The sequence below is a fragment of the Pristiophorus japonicus genome, chromosome 9, assembly GCF_044704955.1.
Source record: "Pristiophorus japonicus isolate sPriJap1 chromosome 9, sPriJap1.hap1, whole genome shotgun sequence".
NCBI lineage: Eukaryota > Metazoa > Chordata > Chondrichthyes > Pristiophoridae > Pristiophorus > Pristiophorus japonicus.
This window is the reverse complement of record NC_091985.1, coordinates 161,247,733-161,264,185: the sequence shown is the minus strand read 5'-3', so window position 1 is coordinate 161,264,185 and position 16,453 is coordinate 161,247,733. Positions and strand designations below refer to the sequence as shown.

The 16,453-nt window shown below is 48.1% G+C and overlaps 1 protein-coding gene across 3 annotated transcripts in view; it reads right to left on the bottom strand.

The window, feature by feature from the left end:
* serac1 (serine active site containing 1) overlaps positions 1 to 12,367 on the bottom strand; it is a 114,250-nt gene extending 101,883 nt beyond the window's left edge. For all 3 annotated transcript variants that reach the window (XM_070890011.1, XM_070890013.1, XM_070890012.1), the window contains exons 1-5: positions 12,256 to 12,367; positions 9,833 to 9,869; positions 6,698 to 6,834; positions 4,727 to 4,816; positions 1,252 to 1,383 (exon numbers count right to left, since the gene is read on the bottom strand). In XM_070890011.1, coding sequence (XP_070746112.1) covers positions 1,252 to 1,383; positions 4,727 to 4,816; positions 6,698 to 6,834; positions 9,833 to 9,869; positions 12,256 to 12,343 — 484 coding nt within the window. In that variant the 5' untranslated portion in view covers positions 12,344 to 12,367. The remainder of the gene's footprint in view (positions 1 to 1,251; positions 1,384 to 4,726; positions 4,817 to 6,697; positions 6,835 to 9,832; positions 9,870 to 12,255) is intronic.
* Between the last annotated feature and the right edge of the window lie 4,086 nt (positions 12,368 to 16,453).

Genomic DNA, 16,453 nt, shown 5'->3' with positions numbered 1-16,453 from the left:
GTTAACAACTCTGAGTGAAGAAGTTTCTCCTCATCTCAGTCCTAAATGGCTTACCCCTTATCCTTAGACTGTGACCCCTGGTTCTGGACTTCCCCAACATCGGGAACATTCTTCCTGCATCTAACCTGTCCAGTCCCGTCAGAATTTTATATGTTTCTATAAGGTTCCCTCTCATTTTTCTAAACTTCAGTGAATACAGACCCAGTCGATCCAGTCTCTCCTCATATGTCAGTCCTGCCATCCCGGGAATCAGTCTGGTGAACCTTCGCTGCACTCCCTCAAAAGCAAGAACGTCCTTCCTCAGATTAGGAGAGCAAAACTGAACACAATATTCCAGATGAGGCCTCACCAAGGCTCTGTACAACTGCAATAAGACCTCCCTGCTCCTATACACAAATCCTCTAGCTATGAAGGCCAACATGCCATTTGCCTTCTTCACCACCTACTGTACTGCATGCCAACTTTCAATGACTGATGTTCCATGACACCCAGGTCTTGTTGCATCTCCCCTTTTCCTAATCTGTCGCCATTCAGATAATATTCTGCCTTCCTGTTTTGCCACCAAAGTGAATAACCTCACATTTATCCACATTATACTGCACCTAACCTACAGCCTCTTAGCATCCTCCTCACAGCTCACACCGCCACCCAGCTTAGTGTCATCTGCAAACTTGGAGATATTACACTCAATTCCTTCATCTAAATCATTGATATATATTGTAAATAGATGGGGTCCCAGCACTGAGCCCTGCGGCACCCCACTAGTCACTGCCTGCCATTCTGAAAAGGACCCATTTATCCCGACTCTCTGCTTCCTGTCTGCCAACCAGTTCTCTATTCACGTTAATACATTACCCCCAATACCGTATGCTTTAATTTTGCACAGCAATCTCTTGTGTGGGACCTTGTCAAAAGCCTTTTAACCAATACATTGTACATTTCAAGAGAAAACTAGATAAACATCAAGATGCTGGGTGGATATTGGGAGGGCTGTGGAAATTGTTTCGGAAGAGCTGGCAGACATTCTGTTACAGGAACTATATAAATGCAAGTTGTTGTTGAATTGCCTCCTCCTGTGCTGTAAACTTGCATTGTTCTTCAAACTTCACCATGTGTAATTTCTTTACTGAAGTTCAAACATCAACTCCGGAAGTGTAGGAAATGGGGTGCTAAATAGCAAAGTGACGATGGTAAAATCTGTTTTTTTTTAATCTACAGGTTAAATATGGACATCTAGTCCCATTTTTGTACCGTGCCAGAGATGCTTCTTTGCCAGTTCCTGAACAGCATGCACTCGGACTGCTTTCGTTGTCGACTGCGCCCGTTTCAGAAGACGCCACAAACCAGACTCATGGTCTTCCACATCTAGTTTCATGTAATACTCTGTAAAGCACAAAGAACTAGGCCAATTTCAGAATCTGCACAAGTCACTTACATATTTAAAAACAGCATTGGGAACTGGCTGTAACTTTTGTTTTTAGGAAAAATAATTATTTAAGCAAAGCAACCGGTAAAATAAAGCAACAGTGAGTCTACTCGCCCTACAGCAGCGACAGAGTGGCGCTCAACTCAAAGACATCAACCCAAGTATTCATTTCAGAATTCTACATTACAAACAAGGAAACAGCACACAATGTGCGCACTGTATCCAAGAACACCTACAATGCCAGGAACTAAACACTGCACTCAGCTCATCTAAATTAAAATACATTTGTAAAAAAGAAATCAAACAAATTCCACATACAGAAGAATTTTCACCACCATAACAAACATTTACAGCACGGAAGGATGCCATTTCAGCCCATCGTGTCCGTGCCGGAATCTGCATGTTTTTCCAAAACAACATTTTAGAATACAGTGTATGAATAATATGAGACGCGATGTGTGGTGAGTGTAGCATACTGGGGAGGAAAGCTGAGTTTGGACCTCTGGTTCGCAAAGCTCCACCGCTGGGGGCTTTCGTCACCTCATGCGTGGCTTAGTTATTGGCTAATTGATAGAAATTGATAGTCATGCCTAATCAATAACTCCATCATTGTATCATGCCATCATCATCCATCAGAGGCGGTCCCTCGAACGAGGATGACTTGCTTCCTCATGAGTTCACAGATGTTTCAATGAAGGACCCGATGTTCCAGTCCTGAACTCCAACTGAGGGAGTAGAAGATGCCTGTGCGTGGATTTTTTTTTAACGTGTGGTGACCGTTGCACACCAGCCACCACACGGGTTTGACAGAACTCAGCCTTTATCCAGTGGCGAGGGATTAACCAGGATGACTGGAGACCTGCTCTGCTGCACGGACCTAATGCGCACACATATCGCAGTATGGGCCGGCCCATGCTGCCCCTGGGCCCTCGCCTCTTCTAGGTCCCGTACCCTCATCCACTGCACCTCCGCCACGATCTCTTGCTGCTCCTCCGCCACAAACATTTGCTGCACTTCTGCCACGATCCCTCACCGCTCCTCCACCACAAAAACACTCGTCGCACCTCCGCTACGATCTCCCGCTGCACCTCCGCACCAAACATTCGCCGAACCTGCGTCACGATCACCCATCGCTCCTTTGCCCCGATCACTCATCTCATGCACGCTACGACCTCCCATGCTCCTCTGCTGTACCAAGGCCCGCCGATGATTCTGCCCACGTGCCAAACGGCGACCTGGGTCCTGATGACGTTACCCAGTCGCCCACCTCGAAGCCGTTGCACATTTGTGTCGGCTCACGCTGAAGCTGCAATGGCTCACTCCAGCTCTTTTTATAGCCCCGATCTGCGGAGATGTTCTCTCGCAGGTCGGGGTGGCCCATGAGGTCCCAGGGCCCGGCGCTCATGCGGTACCAAGATGGTAGAAGGAGAATTAGATGGACACTGGTCTCTTTTCATCTAGCAATTCCCATGTTCCAGATTTACATCAAATGTTCGAGACGATCTAAAGTCATTTAAAACAAAACCAACAACTCCTGAGAATGCTGGAGTTTACTGTGTGGTAGTACATTAAAAGTGCAGGTTGTGTAACCTTCTCCTCTGCCCCAAATACGCGCCAACCTCCACAATAAAGAATGATTCATCTCCAGGGATGAGTCCATGCTGTACCTGGGGAAACAAGGGGGGTGCACCTGCCTAATGTGGGAAAACATACTCACTTCTTCCCCCTTATCTGAGGCAGCCCAGCCAGCTGCCTTTTGCAAAAATGACTCCCTGACTAAAGCCCAATAATGTAATGTGAGGGAAAGCTACGATTTGAACGTAATTCACTGTCCAAATACGAATGACATTGGCCCTGATCTTACATGGATGCCAATATTTCTTTAGAGGAGCAGAACATCTGAAATCCAACAGGAACTGAGTTCAGCGAGTGTGGACTACTATTTGACAGTGATTGGCATCAACGTTCACAACAAAATAGTTCTAAATTTGACGATTCAAGATAATCCCAAAACATGACATGCTTTGGCTTTTTTCACGCGCAGGAAGGGAAAAGTGGAAAGTTAATGAAGTAAGCAACTCAAATTGGCAATCTTTCACCAGAACTTCTGAGGCGCTATGAGGAACTCACCAAGTCAAACACATTCGGTGGGATAAACAAGTTGGGTACAGCCTTGTCTTAGTGGTAACACTCTCGTCTCAGAGTTAAAAAGTTTTGGGTTCAAGCCCCATTCCAGAGATCAGGTACAAAATCTAGACTGACACTCAGTTCAGTCCTGAGGGAGCGCTGTGCTGTCGGAAGGACGTCTTTTGGGTGAGACATCAAACCAAATTCCCGTCTGTTCTCTCAGGTGGACATAAACGATCGCATGGCACTATTCGTAAAAGAGCAGCGGAGTTCTCACGAGTATCCTGGCCAACAGTTATTCCTCGAACAACAACACAAACAGTTGAATGACATTTATTCACTGCTGTATGTGGGAGCTTGTTGTGCTCAAATTAGCTGCTGCATTTCCTAACATCATCATCATCATAGGCGGTCCCTCCAACGAGGGTGACTTGCTTCCACGAGTTCATAGGTGTTTCAATGAACTCGTGGAAGCAATATTCCAGGTCCTGAACTACATGTTAAAGGTTGGAAGATGCCTTTGCGTGGATTTTTTTCAACTTGTGGTGGCCGTTGCACACCAGCCACCATACGGGGTTTGACAGAGCTAGGTCTTGTTCCAGTGGCAAAGATTAACCAGGACGACTGGAGACCAGCTCTACTGCACGGACCTATTGTGCACACATATCGCAGTGTGGGCTGGCCCTTGCTGCCCCTAGGCCCTCGCCTCTCCTGGGCCCCGATCACGTCGCTCTACAATCCCTCACCGCTCCTTCGCCCCGACCTCGCGGCTACTGCTGCTTGCCGCCTCTCCTGCTGTACCTGCCCAATCAGCGACCTGGATTTTGATGACATCCAATCCAGTCGCCCTTCTCCAAGTCGTCGCCCTCCTGCACCAGCTTGCGTTGCTCCCTGAAATGGCCACCACGCTGCTCCCGGGCCACCGCACCTCCACTCCTTTATGGCCCCGAGCGGAGGTACCAACATAATCACAACTCCAATGTGCAACATTGCACATCGCTACCCCAACATGCGGCTCCCACACGTCAATGTGTTGCTTCACATAAGGCGATCCCAAAGTGCTACACCATTGCATCAATGTAACCTCTTGTATTCATAATTTAATGGTTAAACATTTGTCTAGTGCTATGACTCCATCCTGCAGTAACAATGGAAATATTGAGACATACTGACCAGCCAGTGGCCATGAAAAGATCTCGGCTGCGGCTTGCACCAGTCTTTTAACTGCCCTGTGCAGTTGCTTCTTGGCCTTGCTTGTAATTCCTGAAATACAGCAAAGCCAACAATGAACACAGAATGAACAAAACATGGGCTTCGTGAATGGGATGATTATGGAAAAAAAAGATACAAACTTTCTGGTTGGAGCAGATCACCATCCAATATAAAACCATATAATCATCGCCTCCAAATCTCCCTCCAAGTCCAAGACTTGGACTTGCATTACTGTTCCTGCATTGTTGCTGGGTCGAAGTCTTGGAATTCCTTACTGAACATCATCGCGGGATTACCATCACCACAATAATAAATCCAAGTCTTGCAAGTGACGCACACATTTCAAGAACAATTTTTAATAAAAATTAAATTCGCACTCCACTTTGAGGGTGGGAGTAGAAGGGAGAATTTTTGTTTTATCAAGCTAAAAATATTGAACAGGAAATGTATGCTTATTCCATAAATCCAGTAAGTTTTACACTACATACACCTGGGATAAACCGTGATAAAGCTGCCGTTACACTGCTCCAAACTTCAATGACTCCTCTGAATGGCAACAAATTGATGATCCCAAAGTGTTGAACTGCAGGAGCTCCCATCAAGTGGGAACTGAGTTCAGGTTTTTAAAGCTCATTTCACTTGAGATCCAGCTCTCGCCCAGGGAAATGAATTCAACACATCAGTCTGAGCCAGATACAAGCTGAAGTAACAGTGTGCTAATCCACTTAGTCACTTTTAACAAATGGCCCTTTTAAGTGGCACTCGCTATTGCTCAAGCATTGCAAGAAATGGAAAATCTGCCCTCAGGAGCCCACACAGAAATCTATTGGTGCCAACAATGTGTGAAATCCATGATCCGCACTAATTCTAAATCTGCCACGATGACAAATTACAAGAAATGAAGTCAACCTTGGTAGAAGTGTCCTTATAAAGTTGGACTAGCAGGACAATTACACTCATTTAATTAGATTAGAGTTTGAACGGCCCATCTCTTTCAATGCATATATCGAGCTTGTCTCTTTCTGTTTGGCTTCAGCTATTGGCAAACTGTAAGAGCAGGGATAACGTTATCAGGGTGATGCAGTACATTAAAATATTATCTCATTAAAGAAATACAAATGGAGTATTTACTCCACCATATGTTCCTTTGTTCTCGGATCGCTGGATGAGCTTCATTCATTCATCGCACATCCGGAAAGACCATTTCTACAACTTTAATGTTACATTTTCAGGCTTAACCAACCAAAACATCAAAGCAAGATAGTTCTAACAACATCCACAACAGCTTTCGAATAAGTAACCTCAAGAAGACTGACTTTCCATTTGTGTAATCCAAATGTCGTGATTACACACAGACGACTCAGAGTTCTCTATAGGAGTTGCAGAACATAATCCAGGCTGCCCAGGACTTTGGATGCTTAAGGGGAATCATAGGGTCCTTGATGTCATCAGATTTCCGCATTTGTTGACTGCCTAGCATGTTATTTCTGTTGCTGTAATAAATAATGCTTTCTACAATGACAGCACTATATTCCTTTAGATAGGTGACAAGGTCATTCAGAGGTTTGGGTGCCCCTGGAAATGTAGGGGTATTTGCAGGGGTCGCCCATACACAAATGTTGAGGGCCCTAGAAGGACAAGGGCAGCAGGTGCAGGGGAACACCATCACCTCCAAGTCACACAGTATCCTGGCGTGGAAATGTATCGGCCGTTCCTTCATCGTCGCTGGGTCAAAGTCCTGGAACTCCCTCCCCAACAGTACTGTGGGAGCACCTTCACCACACGGACTGCAGCGGTTCAAGAAAGCGGCTCACCATCACCTTCTCAGGGGCAATTGGGGATGGGCAATAAATGCAACATCCACATCTCAGGAATGAAAAAATAAACCTAACTTAAAAAAAAAGAGTGAATTTAATGCACGGCGGGACTCACCCTGCAAACCTTGCTGTTCCAGGGGAATGGTGTGCACATAGATATATGATTTCAGCTTCTCTTGTTCTACAGCCTGTGTGTCGAGAGTCACGTTTTTTCCCAGTGCCAGGATTTCATAGGTGATAAATATGCAGCCGCTAAAGTAGGCAAGAAAGGACAAGATTAACTTGCTTCAACAAACCGCTGAAACATTTAGGGTCAAGTAAGCTGACTCTTTTTCTAAACACGTTTCCATTGAATACACATGTTTAGGGTAATGGAAAAACATGAAGCTGGAAATCGGAACGAAAAATGGAAAATGTTGGAAATACATTGAGAGCACTTAGAGGAGAATCTCGGTGATATATACGAACAATGACGGACAGGTAAAGACCATCTGGTCCATCGAGCCTGTCCCACACAATTGCGATACCTTGTGAATCACAACATATACACTCCACCCCACGCCAAACCATGGGATCTCCTGAGAGAGGAAAAAAAAACAGATCAAAAAGCCTCCAAGGTCAATTTGGGGGGGGGGGGGGGGGGGGGAACTCTGGGAAATTCCATCCCACCCATCTAGGCGATGTTTCGACTAAACCCTGATGAAGGGTCACATGCAATTCATGAGCCTAGCTTTCTCTCTCAGCTGCTGGCAGTTGAAGTAAAAGGTAGCAAATTTAACCAAATGGTCCTGGTGACATGACAGACCAAGAAGGAAGCAGGAAGTCTATCTAACAATGCAGAAGCTCGAGACTCAATGACTTCCTTATACTGACCAGTCAACTTTTCATGCTTTTACACTGTACAATATCATCCGAAAATTCCAGCTGCTTAAAGATGCTTTTAGTTCAAGTTATTTGGCATTGTGTTGAGTTGACGTTCATCATAGGCAGTCCCTTGGAATCGAGGAAGACTTACTTCAACTCTAAAAATGAGTTCTTGGGTGATTGAACAGTCCAATACGAGAACCACAGTCCCTGTCACAGGTGGGACAGTCGTTGAGGGAAAGGGTGGGTGGGACAGGTTTGCCGCACACTCTTTCCGCTGCCTGCGTTTGTTTTCTGCATGCCCTCGGCGATGAGACTCGAGGTGCTCAGCACCCTCCCGGATGCTCTTCCTCCACTTAGGGTGGTCGGCTGGGATGTTGCATTTTTATCAAGGAGACTTTGAGGATGTCCTTGCTAGGGGAATGACAATGCATTTGAATGAGTGGTGCCAACCCAAAAGGGCAGCAGCTTTGTGTGGCTGCACAATGGTCATTAGGAGTATAAAATCTGAACAAAAGTGGCTAAGCTGGCTCCAATCAGCCTTGACAAGATGAGCAAAGATTCTCCGAATGCTGTGGAGCAGGCGTGCGAAGGGAATCATTCTGCCGCACTGTGACTGTTGCACAGCAGCTTCCTGAAATACATTGTTACAGGGCTCCACTGGCGGCATAAATACATAACATTTATTTATATAGCGCCTTTAACGTAGTAAAACATCCCAAGGCGCTTCATTCACCACAGTGTTACAAGACAAAACAGATTAAGTTGACACCAAGCCACAAAAGAAGAAATTAAGGCAGATGACCAAAAGCTTTTTAAAAAAGTAGGTTTTAAGGAGTGTCTTAAAGGAGGAAAGAAAGGTAGAGAGACGGAGAGGTTTAGGGAGGGAGTTGCAGAACTTAGGGCCCAAACAGCTGAAGGCACGGCCACCGATGGTTGAGCAGTTATAATGATGAGGGATGTTCAAGAGGGCAAAATTTGAGGAGCGCAGACATCTTGTGGGGTAGTGAGTCTGAAAAAGATTACAGAGATAGGGAGGGGCAAGGCCATGGAGTGATTTGTAAACAAGGTGTTGTTTAAATGGGAGCTAATGTAGGTCAGAAAGCACAGGGATGATGGGAAATTGTGACTTGGTGCAAGTCAGGACACAGGATGCTGAGTTTCGGATGACCTCAGGTTTACATAGAATGCGGGAGGCCGGCCAGGAGTGAGTTGGAGTAGTCAAGTCTAGAGGTAACAAAGGCATGGATGAGGGCTTCAGCAGCAGAAGAGCTGAGGCGGGGCGGAGGTGGAGGCGGGCGATGTTACAGAGTTGCAAAAAAGGCGGTTTTAGTTATACTGCAGATATGTGGCTGGAAACTAATTTCAGGGTCAAATATGACACCTAGGTTGTGAACAGTCTTGTTCACCCTCAGATTGATGCTAAGGAGAGGGATGGAGTCAGTGATTAGGGGACGCAGTATGTGGCGGGGACCAAAGATAATGGCTTCGGTCTTCCCAATATTTAATTGGAGAAAATTTCTGCTCATCCAGAACTGGATGTCAGACAAGCAATCTGACAATTTAGATATCAAGCAGGGGGTCGAGAGAAGTGGTGGAGAGGTAGAGCTGGATATCGTCAGCGTACATGTGGAAATTGACTCCGTATTTTCATAAGATATCGCCAAGGGGCAGCATATAGATGAGAAATAAGAGGGGTCCAAGGACAGATCCTTGGGGGACATCAGAGGTAACAATGCCGGAGTGGAAAGAGAAGCCATTGCAGGAGATTTTCTGGCTACGATTAGATAGATAAGAATGGAACCAGGCGAGTGCAGTCCCACCCAGCTGGACATTGGTGGAGAGGCATTGGAGGAGGATGGAGTGGTCAACCGTGCCAAAGGTTGCAGACAGGTCGAGAAGGACGAGGAGGGATAGTTTGCCTTTGTCACAGTCACAAAGTTACAGAGTTATTGAAATTTTGCAGAACTGTTTAAACATGACAGTAATACATGGACGCTTTCGGGGTCATCTATATAGTTGCGTGAAAATGTGGAGAATACATCACGCTTTCATTCAAGATGGCTTAAGAACAGTAGAAAGAACATTTGCTAGTGAAGGGAGCAACTGCAGCGACACTGCAAGGGATACACAGGCTTTTATATTATTGAGCAGTTCATTTATGTTCTTGAAAATGCAGACATCTTGTGGGGTTGTGAGGCTGAAAAAGATGAGAGATAGGGAGGGGCGAGGCCATGGAGTGAACTAAAGGTTCCTTCAGTGTTTCATGGGCCAGGCCCCAATCAATCACTGCAGGCTTGAGCTGTATATATTTCAGATATGATCCAACATGTAGTACAATAACTTCAAACATGGCTAAATGTCCATTCTAAAACATGCCACTTACCCCACAATAACAGGCCCAGCATATTTTCCAACTTTTTCTGCAAAAATAGTTAAAAAGATAAACTAATTTCGCAAGTTAAATTCAGGAGAGGAGCACTGTTGCCAAGTCATAAATGAAGCAGATAAACACTGTCTGTGCTGTTAAAGTGGACAGTTTGCTCAGACAGATTGCTTTATCTGCTCTTATCTTATCTTTTCCTTAGCAGAGAACCAACAAAGCCTTTATTATTAATTCAAGTCATCCAAACAGACTTGATGAGTGAGTGATGGCGTGACTGCATCATACAGCGGTCATCTTTGAGATGTTATGCAACAGGGCAGCAGCTTACATAGCCATGCCGACAAATGAAAAGTCAGTCCCACGAGAAAATAAATAGGGAATTAGATTAAAGTTAGTCAATTAACATGTTAGAATTCTTTACACTTTAAAGGCACAGCAATAATTCATGGCCCAGAAATCCCGGTTTATCCTTCCCGTGGGCGTTCGCTGGATTCTGGAAAAAAGATGCGCACCTACTTGAAGCTGCTGTGCCCAAGCAAGTTCCTGGTCCTGAGGCCTCCACTGACTGCGCGTCGCAGCGCATGCACGTTGGGACGTGCGCAGGGCTGGCGCTGCAGTCACATGGCTCTGGGCAGCCAATCAGGTAAAGTATGTTCTCATTCATAATAATGGTAACTCCGTAAGTTGGAGTTCCCATTATTATGAAAGAGAACCCCCCCAAACACACAAAACAATAAAAAAATACACTACATATTTAACATTAATTTAAATAAAAGTTATTTATGTATTATTAAAAATATATATCTTTCTAATGTTTTTTAAAGTTTTTTAAATTATGCTTTAAAATAAATTTAATGTAGTGGGCAGGGTTTTAAAAATAAAATGTGTTTTTTAAATTTTATTTTTTATGTTTTAAATGTGTTTTAAAACTCTTACGCTTATAAAAGTAGGCTATGCGTCTGCTTTTATCAGGCGCAAGAGTTTTGAGGACATTTGTCGGGCAAGATATGAGTAAATCCCGCAATCTTGCTCAAGCAAATGTCCTCGCTCCCAGATGCGGAGGGTCTGCTTGACAGATCGGAAAAGCCAGTTTTCAGCGCATGCGAATTGTGCTCTGAAAATCAGCTTTTGCGATGCCTTCCCAGGTCCATAGAAACTTTGTACGGACCCGGGAGGCCAGAATTTCTGCGCCAATATGGATTATGCACATTTTAAATGGGAAAATAACACTATGGGGAAGGATGAAGTCAATAGCACGTGCCCAGATATATTGAGGGCAGAAAGGGAATCAGAGGGAATACCTTTTCCCTAAAGTGAGACCTGTCCTATTGGTCCTTGCATCTGCTACATCCCCCACCCTATTTGATTGGGCCAGATTTTCAGTCCCTTCAACACGAATGGACATTTATTTAGATTCAAGGCTGACGTCTCTGTTGGCAGGTATTTAACAGGTCACCATGAGATGGCATTTTTTTGCCTCTACAAGTCAAAATAGAAACCTTGAGATAAAACACAGCATTTCTGGTTACAGTGCTCGAGATTTTAAAAAGTACTCTTCCATCTCTCCGCACTCAAAGAAAACAATTCCCCTTCAAATGTACAGCGTTCCATTCCACTGTGCAATTGTTAAAGTACTCCAAAACAAATACGAATGAGGCTATTTCAGCATACTTCAGTTGAGCTACAGCATTCACAGCGCAGTGATATTTTTAAGTGCCCGAGACCCTGGGCCAGCAGTGCACTCTGACACTGGGCAAGCAGCGCAAAGATGCCCGAGACACACTGGCAGTGCACGGGGTGCCTGGACTATGCTCTGACCCCCAGGACCACGCCCTAACATCCGTCCGTTCCCTGACCCTGCCTCCCCAGAACCGCACCCTGACCCCCCAGGACTACACTCTGACCCCTGACACCCAGGACCACGCCTTGATCCAAGGACCACTCCCTGACCCAAGGACCACTCCCTGACCCCCCAGGACCGCACCCTGACCCCTGACCCTCAGGACCGCACCCTGACCCCCAGGACTACAGTCTGACCCCTGACACCCAGGACCACTCCCTGACCCCCGACCCTCAGAACCACGCCCTGACCCCCAGGACCGCTCCCTGACCCCCGACCCTCAGAACCACGCCCTGACCCCCAGGACCGCTCCCTGACCCTGCCTCCCGAGGACCGCACCCTGACCCCCAGGACTACGCTCTGACCCCTGACCCACACCCTGACCCCAAGTCTATGCTCTGACCCCTGACCCACACCCTGACCCCAAGTCTATGCTCTGACCCCTGACCCCCAGAACTATGCTCTGACCTCTGACCCTGGGACAACGTCTGATTTTTCTATGTAAAACAGTCCCTGTGGTCACTAATCACAACAACATCCGGCACGGCACAGCACAGCATGCAGCGAGGAGAGCGGGCCTTACTGACGCGTGTCCAGCGGCCCCAGCTTGTTGCGGCGGTGGGCCGAAGCCGAAGCCGGGCCCGGAGCAGCCAGCGCGCCGCCAGCGCCATTCAGCCCAGCCCGGCCCAGCCGCCGGTCCGCGCAGGCGCCGCCTCACGTGCAGCGTCACACACGTTGCGCCAGCACGTGGCTGACGTCACGCCCAGCCGCAGTGCGCAGGCGCCGCCCTTAAAGCCCGGGCGGGAAAGGCAGGCGGACAGCTGCCGCGCCTGGAGTGGGCCGCAGCCCTTGGAGCGGGCTGACTGCGAGCCGCAGCTCCCGTGCGGGCAGACAAACACTGGCACTTATTTAGCGCCTGGCACATCCCGCAGCGCTTCACAGACACTGAAGTGCAGCCCATCCGGGGAAGGCCAGCTCAAAGATTCTGACTGGGTTGGACAGACTGTATGTGGGGAGGATGTTTCCCCTGGCTGGGAAGCCTAGAACAAGGGATCACAGTCTCCGGATACGGAGTAGGAAATTTAGGGCCGATATGAGAAGTATTTTCACTCAGAGGGTGGTGAACCTGTGGAATTCTCTACCACAGAAGGCTGCGGAGGCCAAGTCACGGAATATATTTAAGAGGGAGATAGATTTCTAGATACAAAAGGCATCAAAGTCTACGGGGAAAAAGTGGGAATATGTAGTTGAGATAGAGGATCAGCCATGATCATATTGAATGGTGGTGCAGACTCAAAGGGCCGAATGGCCTGCCACTGCTCCTATTTTCTATGTTTCTATGTGGTGGTTACACCTTCTGGAAGGAGAAACCAAAGGAAGAACACCACCTCCATGGAGTTGGCTTCGCCATCAAGAATGAGCTGGTGGACCGCCTCAGGGACTCCCCCTGCGGGATAAGTGAACGCCTCATGACTCTCCAGCTCACCCTATCCCGTAACCAATGCCCCACAGTCATAAGTGCGTACGCCCCCAACACTGGACGCAACAGATGAGGCCAAAGAGGAATTCTACTCCAGCCTCGAACAATCCCTATATCGAGTCCCTATCGACGAAAAGCTGATCCTGCTCGGCGACTTCAACACCAGAATTAGAAAGGACACAGACCTCTGGGGAGGCGTGATTGACAGAGAGGGGGAAGGGAAAGCCAACTTCAGCGCTACCCTGCTCCTGACAAAATGTCTCGAACGTGAACTTGTCATCATCAACACCTTCTTCCGTCAGAGGGACAAGTACAAGGCCTCATTGCAACACCCTCACTCCAAGCACTGGCATCTGCTCGACTATGTCATCGTCTGAGCCAGGGATCGCAAGGATGAGCGCATCACCCACACTATGAGAGGAACTGACGACTGTTGGATGGACCACCACCTAATCCGATCCATCATTGATATCAACATAGCCCCAAAGCAGCGACGGCAACAGAAGCAGTGCCGCAAAAAAAATCAATGCTGGGGCACTCAAAGACCTAGCTAAGAGAGCCCTATACAGTCAGCGCCTCATTGCTAACCTGTCGATCCTCAATGACCGCAAGACGCAGAGTGCCCACAGCGCTTTGTCTGCCCTCCAGGCCACCATAACCAGTGCCTGCGAAGAGACGCTCGGCCACTTAACCAGGAAACTCCAGGACTGGTTTAACAAGAATGACCAGGAGATCCAGGAGCTAATAAGCCGCAAGCGTAGGGCATTTCTGAACTTAAAGCAGCAACCCAATTCAGGAGCAGTAAAGCAGCTCTACAGGCAGCTGAAGGCCAAGGTCCAACAAAAAATACACGACCTAAAGAATAGATGGTGGGTGAAGAAAGCACAGGAGATTCAGCAGCTGGCTGACAGCCATGATGTGCGAGGATTCGTCACCGCAGTCGAGTCCACCTACAGCCCAAACATCCAAGGCCCCACCCCACTGCTGGCCAAGAACAGGGAGACACTCATCAAGGACACCGGGGCAGTCAGGCCCCGCTGGAAGATCTCCTTAACCAAAACTCTGCCTTTGGACACAAGTGTCCTCGACTCCATCCCGCAGCATGCTACCTGCCACCATCTCAGCAAAACCCCAGCCCTGCACAAGGTAGAAAAGGCCATCCATCAGCTCAAGAACAAGGCATCAGGAGCAGATGGAATCCCCACTGAGGCACTAAAGTATGATGGAGAAGCACTATTGGCACGAATGCATGACCTCATCTCTCTTATCTGGAAGGAGGCGAGCATGCCAGGAGATCTGAGAGATGCCGTAATCGTGACCATCTTCAAAAAAGGGGACAAGTCTGACTGCAGCAACTACAGAGGAATCTCCCTGCTGTCAGCCACGAGGAAAGTCATTGCAAGAATCCTCCTCAATCGTCTTCTCCCTGTGGCTGAAGAGCTTCTCCCAGAGTCACAATGTAGATTCCGTTCACTAAGGGGTACAATTGACATGATTTTCACGGCACGACAATTATAAGAGAAATGCAGGGAATAGCACCAACCCTTGTACATGGCCTCCTTTGACCTCACAAAGGCCTTTGACACTCAACCATGAGGGACTATGGAGCGTCCTACTCCGTTTCGGCTTCCCCCAAAAGTTTGTCGCCATCCTCCGCCTGCTTCACAACGACATGCAAGCCATGATCCTGACCAATGGATCCACTACACACCCAAAACACCTCCAGACCGGGGTCAAGCAGGGCTGTGTCATCGCACCAATGCTCCTCTCGATCTTCCTTGCTGCAATGCTCCATCTCACACTCAACAAGCTCCACGCTGGAGTGGAACTAAACTATAGAATCAATGGGAACCTGTTCAAACTTCGTCGCCTCCAGGCTAGATCCAAGGTCGTCCCATGCTCTGTCGTCGAACTACAGTACACGGACGATGCTTGCATCTGCGCACGTTCAGAGGCTGAACACCAAGCCATTGGAAACACCTTCACCGAGGCGTACAAAAGATTGGGCCTTACACTAAACATCCGTGAGACAAAAGTCCTCCACCAACCTGATCCCACCACACATCATTGCCCCTCCCCCCAACCCCCGGTCATCAAAATTCACGGCACGGCCTGTAGACCATAAGCTTGGTGCCAGATTTGAGGTTCTGTTCTTCGAACACTCTGTTCCTCAGGCGACCGAAGGCTGCGCTGGCACACTGGAGGCGATGTTGGACCTCGTCATCGATGTCTGCCCTTGCTGATAGCAGGCTCCCGAGGTATGGAAAATGGTCCACGTTGTCCAAGGCCAGTAGTGATACCCGCCCTCCTATATGGCTCAGAGAAGTGGACCATATACAGCAGACATCTCAAACCGCTGGAGAAATACCACCAGCGCAGCCTCCGCAAGATCCTGCAAATCCATTGGGAGGATATACGCATCACCGTCGGTGTTCTCGATCAGGCCAGCATCAAAGCACTGACCATACTCGACCAGCTCTGTTGGACGGGCCACATCGTCCGCATGCCCGACACGAGACTACCGAAGCAAGCGCTCTACTCCGAACTCCTACATGGCAAGCGAGCCCCAGGTGTGCAGAGGAAACGTTTCAAGGACACCCTCAAAGCCTCCTTGATAAAGTGCAACATCCCCACCGGCACCTGGGAATCCCTGGCCAAAGACCGCCCAAAGTGGAGGAAGAGCATCCGGGAGGGCGCTGAACACCTCCAGTCTCGTCGCGGAGAGCATGCAGAAATCAAACGCAGACAGCCGAAGGAGCGTGCGGCAAACCAGGCTCCCCACCCCTTCAACGACTGTCTGCCCCACCTGTGACAGAGACTGATTCCCGTATTCGACTGTTCAGTCACCTGCGATCTCACTTTTAAAGAGGCAGCAAGTCTTCCTCGATTTCGAGGAACTGCCTATGATAATGATAATGCCCTTGAGAAGATGGTGGTGAGCCGCCGCCTTAAACTGCTGTAGTCCGTGTAGTGAAGGTGCTCCCACAGGAAGGGAGTACCTTCACTAGGGAGGGAGTTCCAGGATTTCGACACAGTGACAATAAAGGAACGGCTGATATATTTCCAAGTCAGGATGGTGTGTAACTTGGAGGGGAACTTGCAGGTGATGGTGTTCCCATGCGAATGCTGCCCTCGTCCTTCTAGTTGGTAGAGGTTGTGGGTTTGTGAGGTGCTGCCAAAGAAACCTTAGCAAGTTGCTGCAGTGCATCTTGTAGATGGTGCACACTGCAGCCACGGTGCGCCGGTGGTAGAGGGAGTGAATGTTTAAGGTGGTGGATGGGGTGCCAATCAAGCGGGCTGC